At 41.8% G+C, this 25143-nt stretch overlaps 1 protein-coding gene across 1 annotated transcript in view; it reads left to right on the forward strand.

Moving 5' to 3' along the window:
* Positions 1 to 1824: 1824 nt before the first annotated feature.
* The window catches only part of FAT4 (FAT atypical cadherin 4), a 224830-nt gene continuing 201511 nt past the window's right edge, over positions 1825 to 25143 (forward strand). The window contains exon 1 of the mRNA XM_038399216.2: positions 1825 to 7104. Coding sequence (XP_038255144.1) covers positions 1825 to 7104 — 5280 coding nt within the window. The remainder of the gene's footprint in view (positions 7105 to 25143) is intronic.

The raw sequence follows: 25143 nt of genomic DNA on the forward strand, positions 1-25143 counted from the left end.
AACAAATAAAATTGGAATGTCCATGCTTCCTAGGATGGGTTTTATCTTATATTGGCAACTATACCCTCCCTCCGGGAAAAAAAAAAGTGTCACCATTTTTCCACACTTGCTGTCTGGTCACCCTAGTGCATCTGCTGCAATGCCACAGCAAACAGCCAAGTGTAAACATGTTCCTTGCATCACTAGTGGGCTAAATCTGCGGGAAGGAAGGCAAATACTGGGTGGATCTGCCAGGATCCAGACCCAGGGGTTGTAACACTCTCGCATCAGGATGGGGTGGGGTGCAGGACTCTGGAAGGAGTGACCTGCGGTGCAGGGAACACATGACGGGGGGGGGGGGGAGTGACGGAGTATATCCGATTAGCAGCTTTCTCTTCGGGGGGATGGGTCGGTGTGGGGAGTTTGACAGAAAGCCTGCTGCAAAATTTGCACGAATGGAAACACTGGGCAGCCTGCCGGCTGCCAAAGGGGATGAACGAGTTAATGCAAATCTGCGCACCGCATTCCCAGACGCGCTTTACCTAATCCCTTTCTCATTTATTATTATAGCAACCTAACGCTCCTCCCTGCAAACCTAATCAACCGCCCCCGCCCCCTTGTTGCCGTGCTGCCGGCCAGCCGCCTGCAGAGGGAGGCCCGCCGCCTCCAGCCGTGGCGGTGTGATTGGCACCCAAGGGGGGCCAGCGGCCAGGCTCTGGAAGCTGAGCTCTCCATCTAGGGAGGGGAGGCGGGGCCTCTTCTCGCCGAGGCTCAATGGCAGGGCGAGAAGGAGGGGGCTGTCGGTGACAGGCCAATTGGAGCTCGGGGGGGAGTCGGGGCTGGAAGTAAAGAGTGCAGAGCGCAATGAGTAGGGAGCAAACTTTGTGGCTGTGGGCTGCGCGCGGCGTGGGCGCGGGCGCGGGCGCGGGCGCGGGGCAGGCAGCCGCTCCAGCCGTGCCCTGCGCGCAGGGCTGCAAGCCGGCGGGGAGCTGTGCCCCAGCCGCTCCGGGGGGCCAGCCCCGCGCTGTGGATTACAAGTGAGCCGGAGCCTGGGGGGAACGGGGCAAAGCGGGAGAGGGGCGCGCGGACAGCTTCGCTCTTGCTGTGAGACTGGAGGTGCCCCCCCCGCCCCCCGCCCCGCCCCTGGCATGCTGAGGGGAGCGGGGCTTCTGCGGCTGCCGGCTGCCCAGCCCCGAGCGGCGCGGCGGAGGCGGGCTGCAGCGCTGGGGATGGACAACTGAGCGCAGCCGCCCGGCGGGGCTGACCATGCTGAGAGGCGCCGCTCGCTGCCTGCGCCCCCCCGACAGCCCCGGAGCAGCCGCGGCGGCGGCAGGAGAGGCAGAGCCGAGTCGCTGAATGAGCGTGGCCGGGGTGCCAATTGGCGGGGCAGCTCACTCGGCGGGGCTCTTCCCGGCGGCGGGCGGCGAGGAGCCCGGCTGCGCTGTGCGGCGCGACTGGCAGGGAAGTTGCCTGGGGCTGGACTCCATCCCCGCCGGGGTCCGTCACTCCGTCCCGCGAGGAGAGGAGCTGCGTCCTGCACAGCCGCTGGGCGGGCAGGCGGCCCCCCGGCCAACTCACCGCAGACCCCACCCTCTGCAGCCGAGGGGAGCAGCGGCTACTCAACGCCCCGCCGCCCCTTGCCCTGGCCGAGCCGTGCGCGGGAGGCGGGGAGAGGCGGGCGGCGCTGTGCATATAACCCTTCCCCACCTGGATGCCTTTGCTGATGGGGATTTGGTTGCCTTCCTGAGACTCCCCGCCGCCTTGGCGTTGCCGGACCTGCGTTGATTGTGTGCTTGGTTTTTCCGGGAGGGGTGGCTGGGTTTCCACGCCCCGCGCCTGAGCACCATGGGCCTCCTGTCAGCAGGCAGCCCTTCTCCGCCTTGGCTGCCCCCCTTCGCCTTGCTTCTGCTGCTGCCTCTCCACGTCTCCACTGAGCCCCGACAGCTCTTCCAGGTGCTGGAGGAGCAGCCACCGGGCACCTGGGTGGGCACCATCGTCACCCGCCCAGGCTTCACCTACCGCCTAAGTGAGCACCATGCCCTTTTCTCCATCAATGCCACCTCAGGGGCGCTGCACACCCGTGCCACCATCGACCGAGAGAGTCTGGCCAGTGACGTGATGGACCTAGTGGTGCTCTCCAGCCAGCCCACCTATCCTAGTGAGGTGCGTGTCCTGGTGCTGGACCTGAATGACAATGCACCTGTCTTCCCAGACCCCTCCATTGTGGTGACTTTCAAGGAGGACACAGGCAGTGGCCGCCAGCTTATTCTGGACACCGCCACCGATGCTGACAGTGGCACCAATGGTGTGGACCACAGCTCCTACTGCATTGTGGCTGGCAATGAGGAGGGGCGCTTCCAGCTCAACATCACCCTCAATCCCAGTGGGGAAGGTGCCTTTCTGCACCTGGTCTCTCGGGGTGGGCTAGACAGAGAGGCCACCCCCACCTACCAGCTGCTGGTGCAAGTGGAGGACAAGGGAGAGCCACGACGGCATGGATACCTGCAGGTTAATGTCACTGTGCAGGACATCAACGACAACCCACCCATCTTCAGCCAAGCTCTCTACCAGGCCCGGGTGCCTGAGGATGCACCAGTTGGGGCCAGTGTCCTTCAGGTGGCAGCAGCTGATGCTGATGAAGGTACCAATGCTGACATCCACTACCGCTTGGAAGGGACGGAGGGTGGTGGTGGGGAAGGGACTGGGGGAATCCCGTTTGAGGTGGATCCGGAGAGTGGGGTGATCCGTATCCGGGAGCCTCTGGACTATGAGACAAGGCGGCAATACTCACTAACAGTGCAGGCCACAGATCGGGGGGTGCCGGCGCTGAGTGGCCGAGCTGAGGCACTGATCCGACTCCTTGATGTGAATGACAATGAGCCACGAGTGAAATTCCGCTACTTCCCAGCCACCTCCCGTTTTGCATCAGTGGATGAGAATGCGGCACCTGGCACAGTGGTGGCACTGCTAACTGTGAGTGATGCTGACTCTCCTGCTGCCAACGGAAACATCTCCGTGTCAATCCTTGGAGGTAACGAGCAGCGTCATTTTGAGGTGCAGAGCAGTAAGGTGCCAAATCTCAGTCTCATCAAGGTAGCGGCGGCACTGGACCGGGAACGCATTCCTACATACAACCTCACTGTGGCTGTGGCTGACAACTATGGGGCCCCTCCGCCACCAGCTGGCTCCCCCACTTCCTCTGTACCTCCAGAAGGGGCAGTTGCTGCCCCAGTGAGCCGCTCTTCGGTGGCCAGCCTGGTGATTTTTGTGAATGATATCAATGATCATCCACCTGTCTTTGGACAGTCTGTGTATCGGGTCAATATTAGTGAGGAGGTACCACCGGGCAGCTACGTGAAGGGTCTGAGTGCCACCGATCGTGACTCTGGTCTCAATGCCAACCTCAAATACAGCATTGTATCTGGCAACGAGCTGGGCTGGTTCTGCATCAGTGAACACAGTGGCCTGGTCACGACCACTGGCATTGCTGGCTCTGGAAGCAGTGTCCCGGGTATTGGCATGGCATCCTCTGGTGGGCTGGACCGAGAGTCAGCCTCACAGGTGGTGCTGAACATCAGTGCCCGTGACCAAGGGGTGCAGCCCAAGTTTTCCTATGCCCAGCTGGTGGTGGCCATACTGGATGTCAATGACCAGAGACCTCTCTTCAACCAGCCGGATGGCTACCAGGTGTCCCTGGCTGAGAATTCCCCTTCAGGAACTGAGTTGCTGGTCTTGAGTGCCACTGATGGGGATTTGGGGGACAATGGGACAGTGCGCTTCTCCCTGCAGGAGACTGAGCCATCAGTGACAGCAGTTGGCCCTTTGGTGGCTCCTCGCCGGGTCTTCCGCTTGGATCCTGTGTCAGGCAAGCTCAGTACCATCTCACAGTTGGACAGGGAAGAACAGGACCATTACTCCCTGCAGGTCCTGGCCACTGATCTGGGCTCTCCTCCTCTCTCTTCGGTAGCCCGAGTCAATGTGAGCCTGCTGGATGTGAATGATAACAGCCCTGTGTTTTACCCTGTCCAGTATTTTGCACACATCCAGGAGAATGAACCAACAGGCAGTTATGTTACTACCGTCTCTGCCAGTGATCCAGACTTGGGGCCCAATGGGACAATCAAGTACAGTATCTCAGCTGGAGATCATTCCAGGTTTCAGATCCATGGTCAGACGGGGGTCATCACCACAAAAATAGCCCTGGATAGGGAGGAAAAGACTGCCTACCAGCTGCAAATAGTGGCCACTGATGGTGGCAGCCTCCAGTCCCAAAACCAGGCCATAGTTACTATCACTGTTTTGGACACTCAGGACAACCCCCCAGTTTTCAACCAAGATGTATACAGCTTTGTTGTCTTCGAAAATGTTGCCTTTGGCTATCATGTTGGCACCGTTTTTGCTTCTACAATGGACCTCAACACAAACATTACTTACCTTATTACAACAGGTGACCAAAGGGGCATGTTTGCCATCAACAAAGTGACAGGCCAGATCACCACAGCCAGTATCATTGATCGGGAAGAGCAAGCATTTTACCAGCTAACAGTGGTGGCTAGTGGTGGGGCAATAACTGGAGATACCATTGTCAATATAACTGTGAAAGATTTAAATGATAATTCCCCTCATTTTCTTCATGCAGTGGAAAGTGTTAATGTGGTTGAGAACTGGAAAGCTGGGCACACCATATTCCAAGCCAAAGCTGTTGACCCTGATGAAGATGTCAATGGCATGGTCATTTACAGCATTAAACAGAATCCTAAGGGTCTGTTTACTATCAATGAACAAAATGGTGCCATAAGTTTAATAGGGCCACTTGACATAAATGCTGGATCTTACCAGGTGGAAATTTTGGCCTCGGATATGGGAGTTCCACAGCGTTCTTCTAGTTACATTCTGACTGTATCCGTCCATGATGTAAATGATAACCCACCAGTATTTGATCAACTTTCCTATGAAGTCACCATTTCAGAATCTGAGCCTGTGAATTCCAGGTTCTTTAAAGTGCAAGCTTCTGACAGGGACTCAGGAGCAAACGGCGAAATAGCTTATAGTATAATTGAAGGAAATTCCGGGGATGCCTTTGGCATATTCCCAGATGGCCAGCTGTATATAAAGAGTGAACTGGACCGTGAACTTCAAGAAAGATACATTCTTCTGGTTGTTGCTTCTGATCGAGCAGTGGAACCACTTAGTGCTACTGTGAATGTTACAATAATTTTAGAGGATGTAAATGATAATAGACCATTGTTTAACAGTACCAATTATGTATTTTATTTTGAAGAGGAACAGAATGGTGGATCATCTGTAGGCAAAATAAGTGCTGTAGATAAAGACTTTGGACAAAATGGTGAAGTCAGGTATTCATTTGAAAATATGCAGCCAAATTTTGAATTGAACGCAGTAAGTGGGGAAATAACAAGTACTCATCGGTTTGACAGGGAAACTCTTATGAGGCAAAGGGGAGCAGCAGTATTTAGTCTTACAGTAATAGCAACAGATCAAGGGTTGCCAAAACCTTTAAAGGATCAGGCAACTGTGCAAATTTACATGAAGGATATCAATGATAATGCACCCAAATTTTTAAAAGATCTCTATCAAGCTACAATATCAGAATTAGCAACAAACTTAACACAAGTTTTAAGAGTTTCTGCCTCGGATGTTGATGAAGGTAGTAATGGATTGATTCACTATTCTATAATTAAAGGAAATGAAGAATACCAGTTTACAATTGACAGTGGCACTGGTCAAGTAACATTAATAGGTAAACTGGACCATGAAGCTACTGCATCTTATTCACTTATTATCCAAGCAGTAGATTCTGGGACAGTTTCCCTAAGCTCAACTTGCACATTAAGCATTGATGTACTGGATGAAAATGACAACAGTCCTTCCTTCCCTAAATCTACTTTGCTTGTAGATGTCCTAGAAAATATGAGAATAGGCGAACTTGTATCTTCTGTCACTGCCACTGATTCTGATTCAGGTGACAATGCTGACCTTCATTACAGTATTACAGGGACAAATAACCATGGAACCTTTAGTATCAGTCCCAACACTGGCAGTATTTTTCTTGCAAAAAAATTGGACTTTGAAACACAATCTTTGTATAAACTAAACATAACAGCAAAAGACCAAGGAAGGCCACCTCGGTCATCTACAATGTCAGTGGTAATACATGTTAGGGATTTTAATGACAACCCTCCTAATTTTCCTCCTGGGGATGTTTTTAAATCTATTGTTGAGAACATTCCTGTTGGTAGTTCTGTGATTTCTGTGACTGCTCATGATCCGGATGCAGATATTAATGGGCAGCTAACATATGCAATCGTTCAACAGATGCCAAGAGGCAACCATTTTAGTATAGATGAAGTCAGAGGGACAATATTTACTAATGGTGAAATAGATCGTGAATTTGCTAATCTCTTTGAATTAACAGTGAAAGCCACTGATCAAGCTGTCCCTGTAGAATCCAGACGATTTGCACTGAAGAATGTAACCATTTTAGTAACAGATCAAAATGATAATGTTCCTACATTTATATCACAAAATGCTCTTGCTGCAGACCCATCAGTTGTGATTGGTTCAGTCCTAACTACAATTGTTGCTGCTGATCCTGATGAAGGAGCAAATGGGGAAGTTGAGTATGAAATAATCAATGGAGACACTGAAACCTTTATTGTGGATCGTTACAGTGGAGATCTAAGAGTGGCTGCAGCTTTGGTGCCGTCTCAGCTCATATACAACCTCATAGTTTCAGCCACAGACCTTGGCCCTGAAAGGAGGAAATCAACCACTGAAATGACTGTCATTCTGCAAGGGCTTGATGGACCAGTGTTTACTCAGCCAAAATATATAACTATTTTAAAAGAAGGAGAGCCAATTGGGACTAATGTAATATCCATAGAAGCAGCTAGTCCAAGGGGTTCTGAAGCCCTGGTGGAGTATTACATAGTTTCAGTCCGTTGTGAAGACAAAAGTTTTGGACGTCTCTTTACCATTGGGCGCCATACTGGTGTAATCCAGACTGCTGCCATTTTGGACAGAGAGCAAGGAGCACGTTTGTACCTGGTGGACGTTTATGCCATTGAAAAATCAGCTGTTTTGCCTCGAACACAACGAGCAGAGGTAAAATACTTTATTCAATGAATATTTGCACTTTTTTATATTCTAAATAAATTGCTTTTTGTTATATTAGCTGACCATTTTGATTTTACAGATGTTGGTGATCAAAGTAAGTGAAAACTTCAAAATCATTCTTGAGATCTGTTGGTTCATTAGAGAAACATAAGATTTAAACATGCAACAGACTAGTTTCTTTGAAGCTGAGGATGTCCATGCATTGAACAGCGTTATTAATATTTCTTCAGTGGCAATAGTTGTGGTGTTGTTTTTTCCTGGTAATTTTGATATTTATGGGTACAGTGCTGCTCTTCTGCCATCTTAGCCACGGGTACTGCCCAAATAACTTTTGGATGCTAAATATCTCGGTCTTAAGCAAAAGGCTTTTCTGGGTCTTTTATACATCATCATTTTAGCTGTAATCTGCTACCTCTCCCCCACCTGTGGGTGTGGTAAGCCTTTCCACTTCTGGCTGAGTTGCTTTCTCTAGAATCATCATATCAGTATGGTCTGAGAATTGGACAGTAGTTGATTGCTGTCTGAATAGCTCAGACATAGTCCTGGAGTGGACTGGAAAAAATTGATCTCCACTGCCTCATGCCCAGTTCATTCCCTTAAATGGATCTCCTATTGTATCTCAAAGTTACTGCTGTTCCTCTGGTGCTGACTGTAGTAAAGGTTGTGAAAAAAATCCTGCTGATGTCCTCAGATTGCTATGAAGTGACAAAAAAAACAAAAAAAAACATTTTATCAGAATGCCACTTTAAATGATTCAGTGGAGAGTGTTAAAGTTCTCTTCATGATTAGCTTGAATATTAAACCATGGGGAAATAGGCCCTAGGACATATTAGTTATGAAGCAATAGTTAATTGCCATTTTCCTAAGGGCTGTATTTGATTGTAGACTCTGTTACACAGCTGGAAGCATATACCACGGTATTGTCTTTTAGATAGAGACTTAAATGTGGGGCTTGCTTTATATTTTTACTTATGCCCTAGGTCTTCCTCCCTCTTTTTTTTCCCTAGGAGTCATTTAATTTTCACTCATTGGAAGTTTGGAACCAGCACTATTTTGTAGGTCGACCAGCAGGTGATACCGAAAGTGCACAGTGGTTCAACCATTTCCCTCACAACTAAGCACATTACCTTAGTGTTCAGCATTTTACATCCATGAGTTGCCCCAGTCCATATTTCCCCTATAGAAGTACATTTCACTGTTTCTAAATCAGCAAGAATGCTATGCCTTTTTCAAGAGCTATGCTGAATGAATCTGGTATTTTGTTATTTGACACATGCAGTTTTTTTGTTTCACTTATTATTGCTTTTTGTTTTACTTTGATGTTTGGTGTGATACTTCAAAGAGTGCAGGATTGGGTTCCTATATAGGTAATTGTTTGTTTGTTTTTTTTGGGCCAGAAATTAAGAGTTTTAAAGTCAAAATAAATTTGTCAATATGTATAAGGCATCTTATTTTGTTGTTTGCATACACTGTACAATGTTTTATAACATGTTAGGAAGAGCAATAATGAATTTGAGCATTATAACTATTTTAGAAATGGAGGTTATTGATTTAAATTATGCATGTTACTGATATTACAAGATTCCTATTATTGCTCTTTGCAGACTATGCAAGTAAATTATGAACATTAATATAAAGAAGGCAAAAACAGCACAAGAGGAATAGTATGTGTGTAAAACTTTCCATGGTGGTTCGTTGTATTAAGAGTTAACAGTTTTCCTCAATGGGGAATTTGGGCCCACTCCTGCAAACACTTATTTCAAATAAAACTTCGCAATTTTGAGACTACTTGCATAAGCAGGGAATGCTCGGGTGAGTAAGGGCTTGCAGGACCCTGTGGTTGCAATAGGTTCACACTTTGTAAAAGTGCCTAATAAGAGCATATGGTGAGCATGAAGAAAGCAAGCACTGAAATCTTAAACCAACTTTAAATTGTTGAACACAAGCCACTCCTAAAATGAAAAGCAAATGTGTTTCTGTGCAAGGATATTGAAAGCAGTGGTTAGGAGCTAGGATTTCATATTATTATTGGTTGCATCTTTAACTTCTAAAATGCTTTCTCCTCCCCAAACAAACATAATTAGTTTACTGTGTTTCCTTAGAAATACATTATAAATTATCAGTTATCAATTTAAAAAAAAAATCTTAATCAGTTGCAATCTCTGTCTTTACCCTGGGTATGGTATTTACTGATTATCTTTCACTGGAAGACTTTGCTTACCCCAGGTTTGAACAAGAACCACTGAAATTGACATTTTAAGGGCAAGCCAGTTGTCCAGAGGGTGCTGAATAAGTGCAATGCAATCAGTGTCCTTATTCTTTGACTGATATTTTGTTCTGCTAAAGCAGTGGTTTGAAAGACTGACTCCTAAATTTACAGACTTAAATTTCATAATTTGCTGCCCACTCTTTCTTTTTTAAGAAAATGCCACTGCACAACTACAAGTAGATGCTACCAGTAATCCTTAAAATTCCAACCTGAAAAGTGCTGATTTTAAAATATGCCTTCTTGCATCAAATCCACAGGTTATAACCTTTAACTTTTTGGTTTGAATTCTATTTTTTTTAATTTGATGATTTTAATAGTAATTTCACCAAAACCTAGATTAGGGAACAGGAATGCAAAATCACAGAAATGTAGGTCTGGAAGGGACCTCAAGATATGATCAGGTTCAGTCTCTTGCACTTAGAAGGATCAAATAAACCTAGACCGTCCATGTGAGGTGTTTTGTTCCATCTGTTCTTAAAAACCTCCAGTGAGGGGAATTCCACAGACTCCCTTGGAAGCTACCCTTATAGTTAGAAAGTTTTTCCTAATATGTAACCTGAATCTTCTTTGTTGCAGATTAAGCCCATTACTTCCTGGTCTATCTTCAATGACATGGAGGACAAGTGTTCCCTGTCCTCTTTATAACAGCCCTTAACCTGTTTGGATGCCCATTATCCAGTCCCTCAGTCTTTTCTCAAGATTAAACATGTCTAGTGTTGTGGGGTGTTTTTTTTTTTTTTTTTTTTACCTTTCTACATGGGTCAGGCTTTCTAAACCTGTAATCATTGCCCTTCTCTGGACTTTCCTCAATTGTCCACATTTTCCAGAAGTGTGGCACCCCGAATGGGCACAGTACTGTAGCCGAGCACTCTCTAGTGCTGAGCAGAGTGGGACAGTTACGTCCTGTATCTTGCATACAACACCTCTGTTAATGCAGCTCAGAATATTAGCCTTTTTTTGAAACTGTATCACATAGATGAATCCTATTCAGTTTGTGATCCACTATAGTGCCTAGATCTTTATCCGAAGTACTTACCACCTAGACAGTTGTGCATTTGATTTTTTCCTTCCTAAATGTAGTACTTTGCACTTATCTTTATTGAATTATATTGTGTACATGTACATACAACCCTGCCACATGTAATATTGTGATATTTAAACATTCTTATTTGTAATGTTTTCACCTACTTCATCTTATTGGTATATATTTGGTAAAATGCGGATTTAAAGAGCCTCTTTGGCAGACAGTGCTGTAGATACAATTTTACATTTTCTTAGTGTTCAACCAGAGACATCTATAAAGTTATTATAATTAGAGGCTAGTAGGTCAAGTACTCTGTTTTCTAAAGCTATGATTAGTTAATGAGAGAGCAATAGTATTTTGCATCTTTTTAAGATGTGTTACAAGGGCTATGCAGATCTTACTTCTGAACCAGTTAAGAAAAAGATGTTAGTAGAATAAATAGACCAGAAGAATGTCTGTTTGGTTCTCCTGTACAGCCTGGAATGCTTACAGCAGCACTGTGGCCAAACATCATCTTAAATGCCATGTAGCACATAAGTGATTCAGAGAGCACTCAGTGTTACATTTGTTAGCTCAGAATGGTGAAGAGGACAGTAATAGAACATGAGAAATAAGAAGGGGTTATTTAATGCTTTTCCAACGGAGGCTTGAAAAGGCCATGGAGGTATGTATAGAGGATGGCTAGTATGGTGTCAGGGTATAGTTTCAGGTTGGAAAGTTTACCGACACTTTATAGCTAGTTAGTGTGAGTGAGAGATTGGGGGGGAGGGGAGGGAAACAAGAGAGACCAGTGAAGACAGGGGCAAGTCTTCCTCAGAAACCAACACCCTGCACCTCCATCTGTTGGGAAGTGGCATGATGCTGGAATTTGTACCAGGATTCTGTCCCTGGACTCTATTTATGCCTTTTATATATGTCTGATAAATTTGAATTACCAACGTTGGATTGGGTGAGTCAGAGGGAAAATCATTTTCTATCCTTCACATCCATCCCCATAGGAATTTTCATACTGGATTAGACCTTTGGTCCATGAACTACATATCTGCCAGTGGTGCATACCTGATATTTCCAAGGAGTTTTTCAAATATAGTAGTTTACAATGATGTAATATGTTTATGCAGGGTTCCTTCTAAACATCAGTCAGTTAATGACTTGAAGAAATGGGATTAGCATTACTTAATGTGTATATGCAATATAAATCCTAAGTAATCCAAAATCATTAGTGAAGTCCCAAAATCATGAGATTAGTTTAAAAATAATGCAATTTAAAAAAATAATATATGTGATGATCCTTTTATTTGCTGTCTGGTTTTGGAGCCTTTGGGGTTCTCATTGTCTTTCTTTTCTCCCCTACTATGAAGATTCGAAATTTACTAATTTTAAAAAATGAAACATGAGATACTCATGTAACCACAGAACTCTAGGAACTGAGGCTTTATGGGAAGCACTAATTATTGCGAGATTTGTGGTCAAATACCAAGAGTTAGCAATACTAAATGTTTAACTCAGATAGTGTAATTTTGGATACTCTTGTAATCCAGTTGAATGTCTGATCCTTCTTTAAATCATGCTAAACTCTTTCATGTAATAATGTCCAGTGGCAATGAGTTCCACAGACTACTTACAAGTTGTTTACATTTGTATCAGTTACAAATTTGTTCTCTCATAATTTAATTAGGTCCCACTGTTCTTGTTTTCATAACACAAGCCCCTTAATTTATAAGAGGTATAATGGTCTTTTCTATACCATTTGTTATTTTGTATACATCTCTCATGTTCCTCTTAAGCTTAAATTTTGCAGAAATTGATTTTTTTAGCTCATTCCCTCCCAATCGCCTCTATACATTTCTTATTAATTTCTGTCAACAGATGTTTGGACTTTTTAACCCTATGACTACATTTTTTTAATAAGTATAACATGCGTAATTAATACTTTATGAAATGGCTCCAAAAACACACTAGATTTTGCATTTTTTTTTAAACTCCTTGTTTTCCCATTCTATAAGTGAGTTAGAAATGTATGTTGTGTTGTAACTGAGGTAGTAGCATGCCTGGGACCACTGGTCACCCACAGGGAATCTGGGCTAAGGAATGTCGTGGCTTAGAGAGTGCTCTCTTGTTGCCCTGAAAATGTAGCGGGGTGGGTGCCGAGTTAGGAAGTGGTAAGTGGAATCTTCTTTCTGTTAATTAAAATAGATAATAATATCTAAAATTGTTCCAGGGAGAAAAAAATATTTCATTATTTTTTAAATTATGAGATTTAGCATGGGTATAGGTGAAAGTCATAATAATAATTAATAAAATGTCCACATTTACAAGCGAGGTCTTTGTCACTTTCCCCATTTCATAGATTGGGAAACTGAGGGACAGAGCAATGAAGGGAATTGCCCAAGGTTAGCCAGCAGGCTGTTGGCAGAGCTGATAATAGTAAAAGGTCTCCCGAGTCTTGGTCCAGTTCTCAACCCACTAGGTAACACTGTCTCCCCTAAATCCAGGTTCAGACATTTCTTTGTTCCTGCCATATTCAAAGAAAAATCCTCTTAGGAGAAGAAAACACTCTGTCCAGCCCCAGTCAAAGTTTAGAGGACACAGTGGTGTTCAAATAGTGAAGATCTGGAGAAAAGTGAAAATCTGGACACCGTAATCTGGAACCTACTCCTACTGAAGAAAATAACAAAACTCCTCTTGACTTCAGTGGGAGCTGGCTAAAATCATAACTGCATAACATAACTATTATAATGCATACAGTGATTTGAATATGTGAAGTACCATGTAAGTGCTAATTATTATTATAAATGTCATACTCTAACTTCAGATTGAATTCCTGACTTCAGGGCTGTTGCCTAGATTGTTACACATTTAATATCCTCTTGCCTGAGAAATGGAAAGTTGTGGATTGGTATGGTAATATATTTAAGAAGCTATTTTAGCAATAACGTGTTTAATATTCAGCACTGGAGAGTTTTACATTACGGTAAATTAGAAAATCTAAAACAGGAATGTTTTAGATGCATATTATCTGGCATAAATCATATTTATTTATGTAAGAACAATGGAGTATTCCTTGTATTCATACTATTTATAGATTGTTTTATTCTTGAGTGATCCATAACGTACTAATTGCAGCCTGACAAAGGAAATCACTTACGACATACTGAGTAAACAGAGTAAATGTGACCCCTTGACAAGGTTCTAAAGCCAAATTGCCTTTGGTTTTGGTATTATGGATTCTAATGGGACAGTTGTTGATTGTTTCACATATTACTGTAGTTTGCACTGATCTGGAAATTAAATTAAGTGCTTTTCTTGATGTAAAGTGAGAGATGATCATGCCTTATACTATGCCACACATTATTCCAAACCAATTTGTGTCCAGTAATAAATTCAGAAATGTTCTTTTTAACTCGTATTTCTTTTACTTAAATCCTTTTCGTAGTAAAATTTGACATCTTTCTGTTACTTGTGTTGTGTAGTGTATGCTGTTCAACTTCTCACAATGTTCTAGTTATGTGGCATTATTATTAGCTTAAAAATCCTAGGTTAAAATGCATTATCTTGGTAATGTATAATATATTTCTCTCTGTTATTTCTTCATAGTGTTAATGTTACATTATGAATTTAGGAATGTCACATCATTTTAATTGGCCTAATCCTGCCACATTCAAAGTGTCTCACAAAATTCTGAAAAACTCTCAAATCCCATTGACTTCAATAGTCCCTGCCTTTGCCATGTAAAATGTTACACCTAACTTACTGGAATGTGGGTTTCTTTAAAAAAGGTTCTTTGAATCTTAGATTCAGCATTTCATGAAATAGTGAGTGGTTATCCATTGATTACAGTTATTTATCAGTTTTTATATAGGTGTCTTTGGGTTAGGGTTAGGGTTCTCCATTGTCATTGGGCATTTCCTGTGCATTTGTTGGACTACACCCCAATGGGAGAGAACTCCTTTGTCTATACCCTTTTGATTGAGAATCCAGAGGCAGTAGGATCCAGAAAGTCTCACTATTGTTTCTAAGAGGTTGAAGGTTGTTTTGCCTCCCGGGGACTGTTTGCATTACATTTTTCAGCAACAGTTTAAGCACTGGTCTACAGTTTTTTGCACTGATATCATCATAGAATCATAGAATATCAGGGTTGGAAGGGACCTCAGGAGGTCATCTAGTCCAACCCCCTGCTCAAAGCAGGAACAATCCCCATTTTTTTTGCCCCAGATCCCTAAATGGCCCTCTCCAGGATTGAACTCACAACCCTGGGTTTACCAGGCTAATGCTCAAACCACTGAGCTATCCCTCCCCACTATATAAGTAAATCTGTAGGAAAAAAAAACATTTTAGTTATATCCGTGCAACCCTCTAGTGTGGACACAGTTTTATACTGATACAGCTTGTTTCAAATGTGTCTGAAGGTTGCATTGTGGGTTGCATTGCTTGTAGTTAAATTTGGGTTTTCTTACCAGTTTTTAATTATATCCATGCAAAACTGTCTGAAGACAAGCCCTAAGTCTCAGGTGGTCTAATTAGAAATGAAATCTATAAGAATAGAGAGAAAATAAAAGGAAAACAAAACAGAGTTTGCCTAATATATTTAGGCTTATAGTTGGCAAAAGTGATGCCAGATCGCTGTGCTATATCTTATGATTGAGTTCAGTAAAATTACAGCCTTACTTTTGCCAAGAATAAAACTAGATCTGTTAGAGGTGGTATTTCTTTATTTTAGTCTGACTTTTCTCACAATTCCTAATAAATGTGCCTAAATTAGATCAATTGAGTCTGAGACTGTCAGCTATGTATTGTTTTTTATAGTGATCAATTTTTGTTCATTTCCCACTGTAGCAAATACCAAAAGGACAAATAAATAGTAACAATTGAAAAACTAAAAGCCATAGTTATGCTCTAAAAATACATACATTAACAATAGTAATGCAAAAGAATTCCAAAGGAGGGTTTTAAGGAAGCACTAATGTCTGTACTGCCAACTATGAAAAAAGAAAAAAAAATAGAGCATTTGCCTTGGTGTTTAATATTTATATAAAAATTGTTATGCAGACTACATGTCCATGAATGCAATTTTGATCAGTTAAATCTCAATTCATGGTTGCCCTATCATATATCCATGAACTATCATGCAAATATTTTATATATGGGTTGCAATATGTTTAACACAGCAATCTGGACATTATCCAGATATGTAGACATAAAGGCATTCTGATGACATCTGGTAAAAGCATTCAGCAAAATCAAAAGTTTTAACTTTTAGGAAGTAGTCTTGAAGGTTTCTTCTTTTGGAAGAGGAAATCCATTTTCACTGTATTAACTTTCCACTGACTCCCCATTGTGCCTCTGTGATGGAATCCCCTTATAAGAGGCTTTCCTGGGGCAGCCTCTGGCTAGGGAAACCTCTACTGCAGGCCTCCCAAGGAGCTGCAGGGCCAAGGGGACAGTGCAGGGGGCAGAAAGAGATATAAAGATGGCTCAGTGACAGTGGTCCTCCATGCATAGACCCTTTGCTTCTTACTGATTCTCTGGAATATCCCTGAGTTCTGTTTGCTGGCCCTGTGGTCAGCTTCATTGTGGGAGATGTGATTGAAATCCTTCACCCTGATGAAACAGTTGGGAATAAATTGGTGAGGTTTTTCTTCTTTACCCCTTTCTCTAGGCTCTTTGTTGTGTTTGCTATAGTATAGCTGGTATATGAAAAAAGAAACAAAAGAACATGGAAATTTGGTCACAAATTTGATGTCAGTGGATTTGCACCAATTTACATGAACAAAGAACTTAATCTAGACTTTGTTAGTAAACTTTTAGATTTGTGGCATGTTAGTTTAAATGTTAACCGTTACTTTTACAATTATGGTGAACAGCAATAAAAGCTTTCATTGTTCATGCAGTGTAAGTTAATTGGCCTTATTGACAAAAGTTCATTACAAACTAATTGCATGTTGAGCCATAAACAGTTTGGGACAGACTGTAAAGAGTGTGCTTAAGTTATAACATGCCCCTAATAACCTCAGCTCAATAAATTCTTATAATAAAAAATAATACATGGGAGAGACAACCATAAAACCATATTTCAAGGCTGGAGTATGTAAGGGTATTGGTTGATCCCACTGTACCTATTGAACTTCTATTTTTATAAGGGATGGTGGTTTAAGGCCAGATCTCTTCTCCCTTTTCTAGGCTAAAATTTGTGTTTCTAAGGTATGGTGAAGTCCAAGGCTGGTGCTGACCTGCTTCTGTTATATTTTTATCTTTGGTGCTGCTGTTGCATGCCTGGTACTTGGTTTGAGTAAAAGCCCCAGATCCAGTTTAATATTTAAAAAGCATGATTTGTTAATTCTTAATGTCTCCCATCATTAAACTTCTGTGTGGTGTTTTACATGTTCCTTTTCATTCATTTTAATCTTAGAGTTGTAATGGGTAAATATATTTTCATTTACAAGCATGGACGGATGGTATTGATGGAACAGAGACAGTCACTCCTGATTCACTGAGTGTTTGAATACTTTACAGTTTTCTTTAGCTTGAAAACATGTTCAGAGGTTGTTGGACAGTTTATTAGATAGTAATGTGCATAATGGCCAGTGTCAAGTACCATCTTCCACTCGTTTTAATTAGGAATTTACTTATTTTATGAACTTCAGAAATTGTAGATGGAATTTTCAGAATAATTTAGACTAGATCAACATAGGGGACTTATGCTCAGGTTTGCATTGCCTAACTCTAGGTGCCTTGCCACCCAGGGCAATCTTCTGCACTGAGCTAGTAAAATGCAAAGGGAGAACTAGGTGCCCAAGGGCATGTCTTCATACAGACTTAAGATGACCTATGTTAAGTCAACTTACAGCCAGTGCAGTAATTACTGTGGTTTTTCATGTCCACAATATGCATGTCCACTTTGGTTTTTTATGTCCTCCATTTGTTGGTGGTGCGCGTCCCTCACCAGGAGCGCTTCCACCGATTTAAGAAGGGCAGTGTTGGGGGCTGAGCACCTAGGCACTCAGCTCTGCTCCCCATGGAGCCCTGCTGCTGCCTGGGTTTTCAGCTCTGCTCCTTGATGGGAGCCCAGGTCAGGCTTTCAGCTCCCTGCTCCCTACTGGGAGCCCGACTACTGCCAGGGCTTTGAGCTTCAGGGCTCTCAGCTGGAACAATTTGTATAGTGGGGATGCGGAGAGCCATTGAACCAAACTGCAAACCCTGTATATAATGGAAACCCCTGCAAGCCAGGGGGTGCGGCAGCATCCTCCGCACCCCTACTTCCAACACCTAGGTCTGCACTCCCAGCGGGGAGCTGGGAACCTGGGTGCAGTTGGGCTCCCAGCTGGGAGCCCAGGGCCAGCCAGGCTCTAGCTGGAGCCCACTACTTTCTCTGGGGTGACTGTCTGAGCTGCAAGCCCAGGGGTAGGTTCGCAGCAGGGAACCTACCAGCCTTTCCTGTCAACGTCATGGCTCCAGCACCAAGCTGTGAAATTGACAAGAATCAGAACCAATGTAATCAGACAGTGCTACATGGACACTGCATCACCCTAACTACACTGACATAAGCCCTACGCCTCTCATGGAGATGGAGTTATGATGCCAGTGTAGTAGGGCACTTACATCGGCAGGACAAGGCTGTAGTGTGTACACTGATATAATTAGGTCAATGTAAGCTGCCTTATGTTGACCTAACTCTCTAGTGTAGACTAGGCCTAAGAAAAGGATTCATAGAAGCCAGAATGCTGAGCGGGGATTTGCCTAAACAAGCCATTAGGAAATGCCGAGGGCAGGGATGGGACCTAAACCACACCCCTCAAAGGAATTTAGGGCTTATCTACACGAGCATTTTACAGTGCTGTAACTTTCTCGCTCAGAGGTGTGAAAAACACACCCCTGAGTACTGCAAGTTTCAGCTCTGTAAAGTGCTAGTGTAGACAGTACACCAGCACTGGTAGCTATTCCCCTCATGGAGGTGTGTGTTGTGGTTTGTTTTGTTGTTTAATAGCGTTGGGAGAGCTCTCTCCTAGCACTATGCCGTGACTATACAAGCCACGTTAAAGTGCTGCCACACAGCACTTTAACATTGCCATTGAAGATGTTCCCTTAGACACCTAACTCCAGGCTGGATGCAGGTGCCTGTTTCCACAGCTGTGAGTCCCCATGGAGGTAGGCACCTAAGCCAGATCAGTCAGCCCTTTCTTACAAAAAAGTACAGTTGTGGTGCCCCCTTTATATTCAATAGCTTAGGAGCAGGGACTAGAACCTAGGTCTCCCAGGAGAATGCATTAATCACTGGATTATAGAATCATTCTCACTCTTTCTGGCTCAATGAATATTTAAGTATTTCATAAATAGTGGAACTGCTTCAATGAGACAGACCCACCTCAGAATACCTGATAATCTAATGGTTAGGGCACTCACCTGGGAGGTGGGAGACCTGGGTTCAAGTCCTTGCTCCAAATCAGGAAGAGTGCAAACTTGAACCCAAGTCTCCCATATTCTTCTAATTACTGGGTTATTGGGTGTAAGGGGCCACCAGCAACACCATCAGGACTTAGGTAGATTTGCACATGCCTATTGGCAGAAACCTAGGCATCTAAGTGACTTTACCAGTGGAAACTTAGACCAGTTGAGTAGGGGTTTTGAGAATGTGGATTTAGGCATCTAACTCCTTTTGTGTTGGGCTGATTTTGCTTCCATTTAATGATTTTGCTCCCAGCGACTTCAGTGGCAGCAGACTTAGGGCAATGCTGGGCATTCTTTAAAATGCCACAATGTATGTATATACTGTGTTTTGGGAGGAGTAAAATCCCATCTTCACATGTGATTTCTAGTATGAAATTTCATATGTAGTATTTAGATATTGTTATTGAACTGAATATTTATTTGACATTCAAACATACCTTGTGTGCAGAACTGAATGATGCAAAGAAAGTACTTGCACCTCATAAGCAGTGCTTTTTTATTTATAACGTCCCTTAAAGCTTTTCCTCATTTTGTAATTTGGAAGTACATTCAAATATTCGTTTTCATTTTTAAACCTTTTCAGACTAATTTTGTATTAATTTATAAATGGGTAAAATAATAATTTTAAAATTTTAGCCAAATGTATATTAAACATCTATTCTCCTTGTGTTTGGTTACTGCTAACCTATTAATTTTCAGCTATATTGGCCACTCCATTATTGGAAACTGGGAATTCTAACTTCCAGCAACAAAGTATTAATTCTAACCACTTGAATATGCTATCTCACCTGTACAAATCTAGTTTTTCTTCCTGAATTATATGTGGAATCCATACCCAGCTTGTGCAATAATAAATTATTTAAATAGCATGATCAAACCTTTTAGCTGATGTTTTTTCTAATGATTATATCTGAGATATTTTTCATCTATCTAGTTGGTGAACTTTATATTTTTCAGTCCTTGGTAGTTCCAGATATATTTATCCTGATTTTTCCTCTTCGTGACACTAGCATACATAGAGAGTCAGTTAGCTTATGCTCTAATAAATTTGTTAGTGTCTAAGGTACCACAAGTACTGTTTTTTTTTGTTTTTTGTTTTTAGTTGACTTATAGTGCTCTAAAAATGTCAGATCAGAATAGGGGAAAAAATGAATAAGGAAGTGGTAAATAACACTCATTACATGGAACAAGAACTAGTGGTCACCCAATGAACTTAATACACAGCAGGTTTAAAACAAATAAAGGGAATTACTTTTTCATAAAACACAATCAACCTGTGGAACTCATTGCCAGGGGATGTTGTGAAGGCCAAAAAATATTGGATATGTTCAGGGAGGATAGGTCCATCAATGGCTATTGGCCAGGATGCTCAGAGATGCAACGCCACACTTTTGGTGTCCCTAAGCCTCTGACTGCCAGCTGCTGGGGATGGATGACAAGGGATGGATGACCTGATAATTTCCCTGCTCTCTCTGTTCATTCCCTTTGAAGCACCTGGCATTGGTCACTGTCGGAAGACATGATTCTGGGCTAGATGGCCATACTGGGTCAGACCAATGGTCCATTCTTATTTTCTTTCATTAGGGGCCATTGCATTTAATGTTTTTGTAAAGTGAATTTTTAATTAGGACAATTTTCTGTTGTATTCCAATAGTAATTTGTGTTATAAAAGCAGCTTTGGTACATGATAACTCATGCTGGAGACAGAAAATACTGAATTCATATCACAAGGCAGAAAGAGAGAGAACTTAGACTGTAGAGCTAACTTTTGGTTTTGCTACAAGCTCTGCAGATGGGGCAGTGTGCAGTTATGCTGCCTCAGGAACAGACTGTGATTTAGGAAAAGCAAAAAGAAAGCAATATGGATTAGACTTTTAAATGTCAACTTCTTTGAAGCTATTTTTCATAAATGACTGGGATTTTTTTTTTTTTGAATATTTTCAGAAAGATTAATACAGATAGCGTCTTCCTAAAAAAAAGTGATATTTTTCCATGGGTTTTTGTTACCAAATTATATTTTCTGTACCCTGGTGGGTTTTTCCCCTCTCTCAATTTCTGACAGGACGAAGTTTTGATGGATTAAAGAGATTTGTAGTATAGAAACACAAGGAAACATTTGCCATTTGAAGTATGTATGCAAGCAGAAGGCTAATGCTATGGTTTATTACTCTTTTATTGTTTAAATATCTGTACTTTTATTTGTTTGTGAATAGACTTAATTTACTGACTTTTGAGCCTGACTTTGCTCATCTTGGTGAAGTCAGTGGGAGTTGTGTCACTGACTTCACTGGGAGAAGTACGGGAGCTTTTGGAGTTCAATACACAAATTAAAGACAACATGGATTTTTCACCCTATAAGGTAGCATCAAAGAGCTTTAAATTACACAAGGATTAATTTATAACTGTGCTGACCTGTAAAAGAATTTATTACATTGGTTTGCACATCACCCTTCTTTTTTTCTATCTAGTAGCTGAGGTGCACTGAGGGGCTTTTCATGCTCAGGAAGAAGAAACAAGGCTTCAGTATTATATGCAGATAGGAATATTTTCAGTAAAGGTTTGAATACTAACTGCTTTGTATGCATTAAACTGAAAATCCCATTTTTTATCTTTTTATTTCCTAGCATAATGTTACCAAATGGTTGTAATTATTCAAAAAAAGTTAAATGATCCTGTTGAGATTATAGCTAATTAAACATAGGCAGTGATGTCTTATTATTTTTTTTTTTTAAGTCCAGTCACTGACAGATTTAGAACATTGCTTGACCCTTGTACTGATGGAGAAAGGAGGAAGTGGGAGTGAACATTTTTCTTTGCTGGGCAAGATCATATTGGGTAGGAGAAAACTACACATTCCTGCCAAAGTGCTTGGATCAAACTAAAGAAACACAGATGGCTGTAACTGATAAAGGTGTTTTGTTATTGCTTTTCTGCTCAGCACTGTGTGCGCGCTTGTGTGTGAGAGGGACACTCACTGTGTGTGTGTGTGTGTGTGTGTGTGTGTGTGTGTGTGTGTGTGTGTGAAGTATTTTTGTATAATAATATGGAGAATAGGCATTCGGTTCATCCAGTTATCTTGTATGTAAGTAGAAGAGTATCTAAGGGCCTAACCCTAAGCTGTGGAGCAAAGCCCACTTATTACATCTATGCTACATGAGAAAAATATCGAATCCTCACCACCAGCTGATCATGCTGCCTGCTCAATCACTTCATAGCTGCTAATATAAATACTAGGTGAAGCAATGCAAGTGATCTGCTTCTTCCTCCCATATCAGATTTTGTCTCAGATGGTCTGTGAAATATACATGTTTTATCCCACTCGGGATTCTGTAATCACAAACCTTTTCTCCATGTAAGGTGTGGTGATCTTTGGATCTTTTCTGTGGTGCCTGGGTTGGGCTATGTGTAAGAATCCCCTTGTACTATAATGGTTTGGGGTGTCAATGGAAAGCAGGAGAGCCCAATATTGTGCTCTTTATTACATTGGTTGAATGAGTTGAAATTCTTTATACAGATGTGAAGAAAAGAATGGAGAATATATGATTTAGTTCTTAACTTTACATTGGAAAGTTGTCACTTTTAATAAGTATAAAATTAAACAATCCATTGGAATACAATATATATACAGAATAAGTCCATGGTAATAGACATGGAATATGTATATGGTATAACTATAAATCTTGCCAAAATTAAATTCTTTTCCACCTACAATAAAGTATACTGATATATATCTTTATGGATTAAAAAATATTTGTCACTCAGCTGAGATACTATGTATATTCTGTTGGCAGCATGCAGCAAGAAAAGTAATTTTTCCAGAATTTACTTTTTGAAAAAGTTTTTAATGACTATTATACTTCAGCAATAAATCCAGAAAAGGTAATTCTCTGTCTTTCAATGCAGCTAAAAGAGGCTGGTCCTGCTAAGCGTCAGTTATGGTTCCAGGTGGGCTATCCAGAGTTACATGTGTTTTTTTCCCAGGGGGAGTTATTTCCACCATAAATCCAATTTTAAAAGTATTCGTTGTAGAGAAAGTGCTTGTAATAATGTTCTCCTCTCTTTTGATTTTTCATAATTATTTAATGCGAAAAGACCATCAGAGTTTCATCAACTGATAGTGCAAAATTCTCTCTGGGACAATCCAGAAAGTGAAGAACTATCTAGTAGTAGTTCACAAGTTGACTGCTTATGAAAGACATCCTCTGAATGTAACATGAAAACAAAGGATTTTGAATTGCATTTTTGGCTAAGCCAAGTTGTTAAAACTGAATTATAGAAATAAAAATAGACTTTTTCTTCCTTTTATTGCCATGCTGTAGGTGTACATGCAATGCCCCTATTATTTTAAAATTTATTAATTATTACAGAGATGAGATAAGCTGTGTTCAAATATACAGGAAGTCATGGACTCCAAACCTACAGTGTGATCTGCACAGTTGGGCACTTGTGATTGTGCACAGCCCTATTGACTCACAGGGGCAAGGATCTGTCTACCTGGATCCAGTTTCAGGGTTGGGGCCTTTATCTGAAAGACCTTAGAGTCAATAGACCTGCAAACATTATATATGTGTGTGTATATGTATGTGTGTGTGTGTGTGTGTGTGTGTGTGTGTGTGGTTGTGTGTATATAATATATATATATATATATATATATATATATGAATAATTTTACGTACGTGCCATAGTGTTTGCAGACTTAGATCCAAAGTGTTTTGAGAGGGTGATAAAAACGCATGTTGTTAGTTCCATTTATTTTTACTATATGAATGCTATCTTCAGACTATCCTTCTATGTAGCCATTTAGTTTACTTTCTACTTTTTTTTTAACTCTTGTCTTTTTTTTCTATTTTTCATATTATTATTTAAAACCTGTGTTAGGGGCTATTTCTTCGCCCGTTCACTTCCCTAGTCCTTCTTGCATGAACAGAGAGCAACAATACCCAAAGTCCAAAGGTGCAAACAATTCAATGTTCATTGGGGTGAACTTCCACCAAGCAACGATTCCAATTTCCTTCCTTAGTGTCCCCCTTCCCTGCTCTGACACCACAGAACCTTGCCTGTGTCCCTGTTCCCGTTCCCTGTTCCCATTCCCCCCCTTAGCAAAACATGATTCCAATTTCCTCCCCCTTAGCAAAAAATGATTCCAGTTTCCCCAGCCCCTTTTTTCCTGATTGACTACAGACTATATAGTAAAACTTGAGTTTTGCTTTGCTTTCCCTTAACCAATCATTTTACTAAAATTTAACTAACCAATCCCATCATATTGTAACATGATTATCTAACCAATTATATCCCACCACCTTAATTAGTTTACACCCAACAAAATTAATTATACAACAGACAGAAATAATCTCAGAACCGGACAGAGATTATACAGACATACAATAGGGAAATGGGGACTACAGTGACAGAACAACAAAGAAATGAAGATTTCACAACCCAGCTATTGATAGCATCCTGTCTGGCAAGGACTGACTTACCAAACTGAGTTTCTTTTTACATCTTCTAGGCTCTTTCCTTTCTCTAGAGGTAATAGGAATACAATCCTGTCCTGATAATGCCGAACAGCCCAATAGCACCTTATTTCAATGTGACTAGTTTGGAATGTAAGGATGTGACCATAGGCTTCCCAGTTTGTGGCTGCCTCTGCTTCTTAGCCAAAGGCCTTAGCCTAAGAACAGAGCCTCAGACTGTCACAGTAAGAGAAGGCCCTTACACCGGCAGACCGTGATTTTTGACTCTCTCTTGTATACTTCTATAACTAGGTAAGTGATAAGAATACACCTAAATTCTTAAAGTATAGACCTTTGCAGGAACATAAAGATATATATCCTAACACCTTGGTTATTTTTTATGTTACCTGTTTTCAATGTAAAAACAATAATCAATCTCTGTAAAATCATTACACAGCCACCTCTTGATTTACACTGCTCTATATTTTAAATGATTATTCATTTGCTAAGATTAAAATACTAAACTTCCTTCTTGTGTCAAAGTGATGTTTTACTTCTGTCTAGTCCACGAAACGTCCATTCAGATAGAAGACCCTAGACTCCCTTTAAGTGTGCAGTACTCCAAAGTTCTGAGCTCTCTGGCTTTGATCTGGAATAGCTTGTATTTTACTGTGTAAGATTGAGCCATGAGAAGTCTCCATAAGACTCCCCTCCAGAAGCCATTTGATTTCATCTACAAATGAGCAGGGTACACTTGATATCACAGGGTGTGGCTCCCAGGTAGGTCAGTGAAGGTGTTGCACTAGAGTCAGTCCCTGGCCCACCTAATCCCTAAA

Source organism: Dermochelys coriacea, chromosome 4, assembly GCF_009764565.3.
Source record: "Dermochelys coriacea isolate rDerCor1 chromosome 4, rDerCor1.pri.v4, whole genome shotgun sequence".
NCBI classification, from domain to species: Eukaryota; Metazoa; Chordata; order Testudines; family Dermochelyidae; genus Dermochelys; species Dermochelys coriacea.